The 9,183-nt window shown below is 46.9% G+C and overlaps 1 protein-coding gene across 2 annotated transcripts in view; it reads right to left on the bottom strand.

Moving 5' to 3' along the window:
* The window catches only part of LOC308309816 (fibroblast growth factor 10-like), a 36,020-nt gene extending 29,132 nt beyond the window's left edge, over positions 1-6,888 (bottom strand). For both annotated transcript variants that reach the window (XM_080755732.1, XM_080755733.1), the window contains exon 1: positions 4,863-6,888. In XM_080755732.1, coding sequence (XP_080611858.1) covers positions 4,863-5,475 — 613 coding nt within the window. In that variant the 5' untranslated portion in view covers positions 5,476-6,888. The remainder of the gene's footprint in view (positions 1-4,862) is intronic.
* Positions 6,889-9,183: the final 2,295 nt, after the last annotated feature.

The raw sequence follows: 9,183 nt of genomic DNA on the forward strand, positions 1-9,183 counted from the left end.
AGACCGCCTGGCAGGGGAAAAGAGAACGATGGAAATGGTCATCAATTATTTAATTTGGTATCACTGTGTGAATGCGAAGCATCAAATAATGGTGGGAAACTGCGTCTAGGGATGAAAAAGTAGCCCCAGCTGTGTGATGAAAAAGAACCCTATGATCACTGCAGTTACACATGGGCCACACATCAAACCCTGATCCGTCCAGACACTTTGCATACGAAACATTGTTGATAATGAACGTTTGCCGTCTTTGTGTGTAAAAAATAAAATAATAAGTACCTGATTGTATATAGGCAGATAAAAGTATATTTAGTATATGGCTGTTGTTGCTGATGAGGTTTTCTTTTGATACACATCTACAGTAAGAACAAGTGATTGCATTTGAGGGAGCCGAAAATGTTTTCACTTTGTTTGACTCTCAAAACGGGTCACGAGTTAAACTGTTCCAAATCCAGCAGATAGTGTTATATAAAGCAGCAACAGGGGAAATTAATCCATGCAAGTTAACATCAAATAAATGTAATCATAAATATACTCGTACATATATTAGCCAGCCAAATGCGATTACCCAATGCTGTAAACTCCTCTGCGTTAATTAATCAATTTGTAACATTTGGTTACTTTTTGTACACTTTCAGAGTCAAACTAACATTGACGGTTTTACTGTTACGTTTCAATAGACTGTGTTGTGTTCTACCCCCCCGCTCCATTACTGTGCATTAACCCCCCATCAGCTTACTGGACCCCAGAAGAGAAATGTGGATTGTTTTGTTTTGGCAGCTGCCAGGCGTTGAAGACTGTAAGATGCATGATGGTGGTAAAACGAAAGAGACAAGAATGTGTTGGTGCTTTGCTGCGCTTATGTGTTTGCTTAAAGCGGTGGTCCTTGTGTTCTTGGGTTCGTGGGGGGAGGGGGGGGGGTGAAAGAAAGACGAGTTAATATAATATAACGCAGCATCAAAATCACTTCAACCACTTTAACGCTGTCGCATACTTCGGCTATTCTAAAAGTGACGATATACAAGCACACACACCGTTTGAATAATTAACCGTATTAATGCCAGGAACGTGGAAATCCGGTCTATTCTCCAGCCCCCTGCCTGTGCCAGAATGTAAAAATCTGTCTTTTTTAATGTCATTTAATCCGGTAATTATTATTATAATTTTTTAGCTTTTACTCGCATGTTATCCTACATACGGATCTGCACACGCGCACTTATTACTCATTTTTCTGCATAAAATGAGCCACAATCCAGTGTTTGAAAGCTTATCATTCCCTCTTCTTACATCACGCGGACAAAAACTTCTCCTCGCCGTTCTACCGCAGCCTAGAGTGAAGCCACCCTGTAGTGGGCTGGGGGGGGGGGGGGGGGGGGGGGCTAAACTTCCTGGTTGCCCTCAAGGTTTATTAAATCAGGTTAGGAAGCGAAGACGTACGGTGGACTCCATGTTGCTCCCTGGAAGGAAAGAAACGCAATAGAGACCAGGAAGTTGTACATGCACAAATCATAGATATGGCACAAACTGCCCAGCAGATGGCGTGATGCCACTGAAAGGAGGGATGCTTGTACATGTCACGTCATGTACCGACCAACATTACTGCCTGAGTGATGAAAGAAATGCCACGCACATACATTTTCCCAATGCATATGGCAGGCCTTGTTGACGGATTTGGAAGAGATTCTGAAGGTCTGGTTCCAAAAATGAACCAGTATTTAATGTGTAAAATCCATGATATTTACATTGGAATGAATGAGCCCGGGCTGGAAAGTGTCCAAGTGGGAGTGTCTAAGTGGGAGAGGCCGGGTCTTAGTTATAGGTCCATTGCGCATGTTTCTTTCCTTCCAGGGAGCAACATGGATGGAGTCCACCGTACGGTCTTCGCTTCCTATAACCCGATTTAATAAAGTCCAGGATGTCTTCTTCTACGGTGAGTGGCACTGCAAGCCTCACAGTCCTCGTCTATGTGTCGGGAGGGAAAGTGTTTTTAAAGAATGGCATGCAGCATTTTGTTATTCTCTTATGGTCATCATGGCATCTTTTCAGATGGGGGTCCGTGGCCAAATACACATCAATTTGGATGGGGGGGGGTGGGTGATCCTTGACGCAGGAATGTCTGAGAACCACGGTGCGTTTTGTCGCGTCACGAAACCTGCAATAAAAATACTGTAGCTACAGTTTTACGTTCCTGGCTGAACCAGTGACTACTAAAACAGTCACATCCAGCTAAAATAAAATCAAAATGACGGAGTCTCATGGTACTGCTCACACTCACACTCACTCACACACTCACACACACACACAAAAATCTATCTATATTGTAAAAATCAATCTATGACAGTGTACAGTACAAATGGAACCAAATGGATCCCTCAAGGACCCCTGGGGGTCCCCTGACCCCACTTTGGGAACCACTGCTATAGCCTATACCTTCCATGTCCTGGATAACCATCTGGGGTCCCCCATTTGAGCTGCACATTTTCAACTTGTTGAGCTACATGTACATCGGAGAGTTGATTTTTTTGGGAGGAAATGTTCCCCTTTGAATTTTGTGCAATACCTCTTGTCAACCAGTAGTGGTCCTACCCGAGCACACGATCCAAACGTCTCAATAGGAGGGCAGGGAGACCAACTGTAACCAGTCAGCTATATTGTATTAATTTATACACTCTCTCATACATATTATATATTGTATTAATATACTCTCCCATACATGTTGGTAATCAGAACAACGTTTTAGTCTCTTAAAACAAAAGTTACGAATTGCAGCTTTAATTGAACAGGACTTTACACATTTCACCACAAGTAAATCCTAACATAAAATAGCTGCGCGTGCCGAGTATATCTGTCAGGTTTGATGATGCGTTTATTCTCGACGTTTTCTCCGAAAGAACGTTCTCTGTGCAATCTCTGTTAATACATCTCCTCTCCTCTCCTCTCCTCTACTCTCCTCTCCATCACCTTGCTCACTCTCCTCCTTAATCACACTCTAGTCCCAGACGTCCTACAAATGACATGCATGTGTATGCAGGACTCTACACATGCATGTGTATGCAGGACTCTACACATGCATGTGTATGCAGGACTCTACACATGCATGTGTATGCAGGACTCTACACACATGCATGTGTATGCAGGACTCTACACATGCATGTGTATGGAGGTCTCTATACATGGTGAGAAGGAACACAAACCGCACACAGCGCTCTAACGTCTCTTCACCAGCCTGACACATTAAAAAATGTGGTCCTAATGTTCATGGCGCGAGGGAAACAATTGCACTCCTCCGAAAACGCACCAAATGAAGTGGGGAAACAAAATGGGAGACACATTGCAGACCATTAATTTGTCAGCACACTATAGTATTCTTCTACAGTGCTATGAAAAAAGATGAAAAAAAAAGAAGATGGCCAAGATGAAACATCATGAAACATCATTTTGGGGGTTGTTTTGGACTTTTTTATATCGTTTCTTCGGTGAATTAAAAAAAATTAAATAAAGTATTTGCGGAAGTATTTTGCACCAAATACCAAATATTGGTACTTTCCTGATGCTCTTATTGAGACCAGCTTACACCGAGAGAGTATGAGCACTCTATGTGTTCAACAACTTTGAACTCGGTGACACTTTGACAGCACAAAATGGCAGCGGGTGCAGGGGCCTAATTGCGGGTCTCCCGATTACAGGCTGGTCAATCTAACCACCATACTGCCCTGCCACCCACCCACCCCCTTGGATGTGGGCACACCCAGCCGGGGCAAAGGGCGGTTGAATGACAATCACAATCAATTAAACCACTTATAGGCCCCATTTTCAAAACGTCACAGGCAACCTCTACATACAACCTCACATTGTGAGATTGTAGATTTGCCATTTTTTTTGCTTTTTTGTTAGACGTTTTAAATATATATATATATATATATATATATATATATATATATATATATGTTGTTGTTTTGTTTACTTCTTTTCTTCTGCCTATAATGGGTCACAAAAATAGCAGATCTACAACGCAAGTTTGTAGATTGGCTGTAGACCATCCGAGTACAATTGTAACTTATACTGAGGACAGACAGAGGGGTTTACACTTACAGGTCTGTTCTACTGAGGACAGACAGAGGGGTTTACAGGTCCGTTTTACTGAGGGCAGACAGAGGGGTTTACAGGTCTGTTCTACTGAGGACAGACAGAGGGGTTTACAGGTCTGTTCTACTGAGGACAGACAGAGGGGTTTACAGGTCTGTTCTACTGAGGACAGACAGAGGGGTTTACAGGTCTGTTCTACTGAGGACAGACAGAGTGGTTTACAGGTCCGTTCTACTGAGGACAGACAGAGGTGTTTACAGGTCTGTTCTACTGAGGACAGACAGAGGGGTTTACAGGTCCGTTCTACTGAGGACAGACAGAGGGGTTTACAGGTCCGTTCTACTGAGGACAGACGGAGGGGTTTACAGGTCTGTTTTACTGAGGACAGACAGAGGGGTTTACAGGTCCGTTTTACTGAGGACAGACAGAGGGGTTTACAGGTCCGTTTTACTGAGGACAGACAGAGGGGTTTACAGGTCCGTTTTACTGAGGACAGAGAGGGGTTTACAGGTCCGTTTTACTGAGGACAGAGGGGTTTACAGGTCCGTTTTACTGAGGACAGACAGAGGGGTTTACAGGTCCGTTTTACTGAGGACAGACAGAGGGGTTTACAGGTCCGTTTTACTGAGGACAGACGGAGGGGTTTACAGGTCCGTTTTACTGAGGACAGACAGAGGTGTTTACTGCGGTGCTCAGAGCGGACAGAATTCCCTGAGAGGTGTTCTATGAGGGACACATGATATACCATGAAGCCTTCAACGAGACGAGCTTGGACTTACTGTAGGGGTCGTCTTCGCTCTTGGTGCCGTTGACCTTCCCCTTCTTGTCGATGCGCAGGAAGAACTTCTGGTAGGAGAAGAGCTTCCTCCGGCGCACGTCTCCCTGCAGGTGGTTGTAGCTGCTCCGCACGTGGCGTCCCACCACCGTTGCCGGGGACGACGGCGACGACACATTGGTGGCCCGCGGCAACCTCGCAGAAGAGACCGCTGCCAGTGGCGGAGGCGGTGATGAGGACGACGACGACGACGACGATGATACCGATGAGGGGGAACGCAGGACGCGAAAGCGAGGATTGTCTCCTCCCGCAGGCGCATTGTTGTTGTTGTGGTGGTCTTTCTCGGAGTCTGAACGCAACTGCGACGACGATGATGATGACGACGCCGCCGATGACGGCGACGGAGAAGCAGCAGCGGCGGCAGCGGCGGCGGGGGCGGCTGACGAGGAGGAGGAGGAAGGCGACGGCCCGAGCGCCAGCACGAGCAGGAGAAGGAAGGCAAGGGAGAGGAGGCAGGAGGGAGGTCTGCTGCTGCGGCGGAGGAGGAGGCGGCGGGAGGAGGAGGAGGAGGGCCAGCAGGCGACCGGTGCACCTTGTGTCACTGTCCATCTACACATGGTAGTGGAGCTGGGAGCGCTGTGGAGGAGAGGCTCGGGGGCTGGGATGGCATGCTGAGCCGGCGGGGGCAGGGAGAGGGCTGTAGAGCGGGAGAGGCCCCCCCTGACCCACGACCTCCTCCTCCTCCTCCTTCCGGAGACCCACCGCCGCCTCGCCGAGGAGAGGACCGCAGCAGCAGGCGTCCGAGCTACGGCGCGCGAAATGGCTGGTTCTCTCCCGAGGTTGGCCCCCGACGACCGCGACCTTTGGGTATACTGTACCGCGGGTTAGCCGGGGGGGTGGGGGCACAGGGAGGGTCTCTGTGGCAGAGCGGTTGGCGCTGATGGATGGGGTGTGGGCGGGTGTCTGTCCCCGGCGAGCTGTGCCTCGGACGGTTGACGGCGCTGGTCTCGACTGCGTGGGGAGCGAGGCGAGGCGAGAGTGATGCAGCTGGAGGTGATAGTGGCGAAGCCCGCAGCGCCGCTGTGCTGTGGCTGATTCCACCGCTACAGTTTCCCCACTGTTGTTTATTCCTCAGCAGTGCCACAGGAATGTGTCAACATCCATAACTCAGATCACCTCGCAAATGGGAACGACCGGGGGCTCGCCTCAAAGACCTCTGCCCTCCCTCCCTTCTCCTCCTCCCCGAGTCAACCGCTCTTCACTCCCCTAACACTCACTCTCACACACATGCACACGCTTACACACACACACACACACACACATACACACTCAGACCACCACACATGCTCGTCTTCTCAAACTATAAGGACACACACATATACATACACATGTGCTGCAGCTCTTAATACTCTCGCATCCAAGCCCCGGTGCGCACGCAGTGCCGCGAGGATCCACTCACACACGTTTTCCTAATGGACTGTGCGGGCTCCGCGGGGCGGAAACATTCATGGGGCTGCCTGTCCGTGTAGAGGTGGACGATGAGAGGGACAGCCAAGAGATGTTCAGTAAACAAAGAGAGGAATACTAAACAAACAAAGCCGCTTCTCATAAAATATCCAAAGAAATCCACGCAAGGCAGAGAACGAAAAAAAAAAGAAGAAAAAATGTAAAAAAAAGTTGTCACATAATCCAGATTTCTTTTCCTTCTTTGTTTCCCCCTTTTCTATCTATCTTTCTTTCTTTTCTCTGGAGTTTTTTCTTTTCTTTCCCAGAGTTGGTTTGAAGTTACTTGTGTGTGTAACTGAGACTAAGAGTTCTCCTGTGTGTGTGTGTCTCTCTCTCTCTCTGGTGGTGTGTGTCAGTAGAGCTCTCTCTCTCTCTCTCTCTCTCTCTCTCCTGTGTCCGTCCGTGTCTCTGGGAGTCTGAGGGCTACAGCCCTGCGCTGCCTCTCTTCTATCCTCCTGTGTGTGGCTTCCTCTCCTCTGGCCCCCTCCCTCTCCTCTGCCTCTTTATGCGTGCGTGTGCGTGTGTGTGTGTGTGTGTGTGTGTGTGTGTGTGTGTGTGTGTGCGCGTTTCTCTTGTGTGCGAGTCTCTCTCTCTCTCTCTTGCTGTCAGCAGTGATCTCTGGCTATCTGGAGTTTCTCTTAGGTGACTTGAGTCTTGTCTCTCCTCTCACCTTATTTATCTGCTGTAGTTGCCCCAGATGTCATCTCTTAGTGTAATTGGACGTCTATGAAAACCACTTGGCTTTGAAGAGACGCGCGCGTGCGGCTGCAGCGCGCGTGTGAGCGTGAAGGGACTTTAAGGGGGAGTGGGGTGGGGTATAGGGGTGGGGTGTGGGGGTCAGCCACACCCCGTTTTCTCTCTCGCCCACCCTCTCTGTCTCTCTCTCTCTCTCTCTCTCTCTCCCTCCCTCCCCGAGCCAAACCCCACCAGTATGTGCAGAACCGGTCAGAGAAAGCATGCATGGGCAGAGAAAACGAGACTGCACTCATTTTACGCCTACCAGTGTTGTTTTTGGCGGCACATTTTGATTTTAGTTATAGTCATAGGCCAATGAAATTCCATATAATATTACAGTTTTAAGAGGTGAGGGCGTGTGGAATGTCATATAGCAATTTTGGGCATGGTAAGAAGCGCTTTCGACACCCCGTGGATTGCGCAAAACGGCCTTGAGTCATGGGAGTGTTTAAGGAGTGTTTGAGACGTACCCAATCAACATGTCCGTACTATTCTCTTTACCAGTCAGCTGATGTCACATACGGAATGCGCACTTTGGGGATCGTGGTATTACATTTCTTCCGGCTGGCACCATAGAAGACATGACATGACTTTGTCACATTTGGGTTAATTATTCCTATTGCACTGCATGCTGTCACCTTTATGCCTCAAAATAATTTGTTTCTATTCCATTTTACCAAAGAAAGCCGCAGCAAAGAGCGCTGTTGCCATGTCTCATAGAAACAAGTAAATAGGTCTATTAAAATAATCACAAAAGAAGCGCATATAACAGGGGTCTGTAACCTATTTTAAATGAAGTGCCATGTTTTTATTTTCTAGATAGTGAGTCTGCCAGATTAATTTTAATGACACCACATTAAAATAAAAAAACATATTTTGATTGTCCACAAATATAAAGTTCTTCCTTCTTTTTAAATATTTTCTTGCACATCGTTATAATGATCATTATATATCCCCCTGCAGTCAGAGTTCATAGTTTTAATGAATTAATGTGATGCATTGTGAGCTGGTAGATCTGCTATTTTCAAAAGTAATCTTTGAAAATATTGGCTATTTGAAAATAGCCGATCTACATAAGCTCACAATGCGTCGCATTGTGGACCGGCTATTTTCAAATTGTGGAATGGGACATTCTGCAATAAGAGTACTTTCACTTTTAGTACTTTAAGTGCATTTTGACACCGATACTTTAGTACTTTTACTCGAGTACATTTTTGAACACGGGACTTCTACTTCGCACATTGCAGCATTTATATACTTCTACTTAAGTAAAAACATTGGACTACTTTCCCCCCCACCACAGGAGACATGCGGTATGGGTCAGATCACTGAAGGCCTGATGTATATAGATCATTATAGATAAAACATAACGTAAGTACGCCACGCCACTTAACCCATTCTGACCGGGCACCCATTTTGGTGTTAGCATCATGTTATGCTTTACCTATTGAAAAATAGCAGATCTACAAGCTCATATCGCGCCACCGAGTGGTGCGATACGAGCTTGTAGGTCTGCTATTTTTGAAAAATTCGAAGAACGACTGACATTTTTAGAATCTGATCTCAGGTCAGAATGGGTTCATCAGACCAGTGTGTGTCCAGTGGAAACCTCGTATGAATCTGATCTCAGGTCAGAATGGCTTAAGAGGGTTGAAACGTTTGGGGCCTTCCGTGAGGAGCCTACATTAGACCTTTCAAAGAATCTGGACCCACTGTCTGCTTTCAGCATTGTTTAATTTCCTTTTCACATTGTCAGACTACAGGCATATCTCCTCTACTTCTCCTCACCATCCACATTAAAAAGTAAACTAAACATCATATCGTGCGTGTGTGTAGTGTGTGTGTGTGTGTGTGTGTGTGTGTCACACACAGAAATACTGGTAAAATGGTCTACTACTGACCTCACTATAGGGAAATGGTTTTGTTAGCCTATGCATGTGCTTGCGGGTGAATTAATTCATGTGCGTGCGTGTGTGTCCGCGTGTGTGTGCGTGCGTGCATGCGTGCATAGTAGTACGAGTTGAAGAGATACAGGCTAAATAAATGGGTACCAACACAGCCCCCCCTTGGGGACATTAGTTTGT

Source organism: Protomyctophum bolini (genome assembly GCF_963924005.1).
Source record: "Protomyctophum bolini genome assembly, chromosome: 22".
In the NCBI taxonomy this organism is placed as follows: domain Eukaryota; kingdom Metazoa; phylum Chordata; class Actinopteri; order Myctophiformes; family Myctophidae; genus Protomyctophum; species Protomyctophum bolini.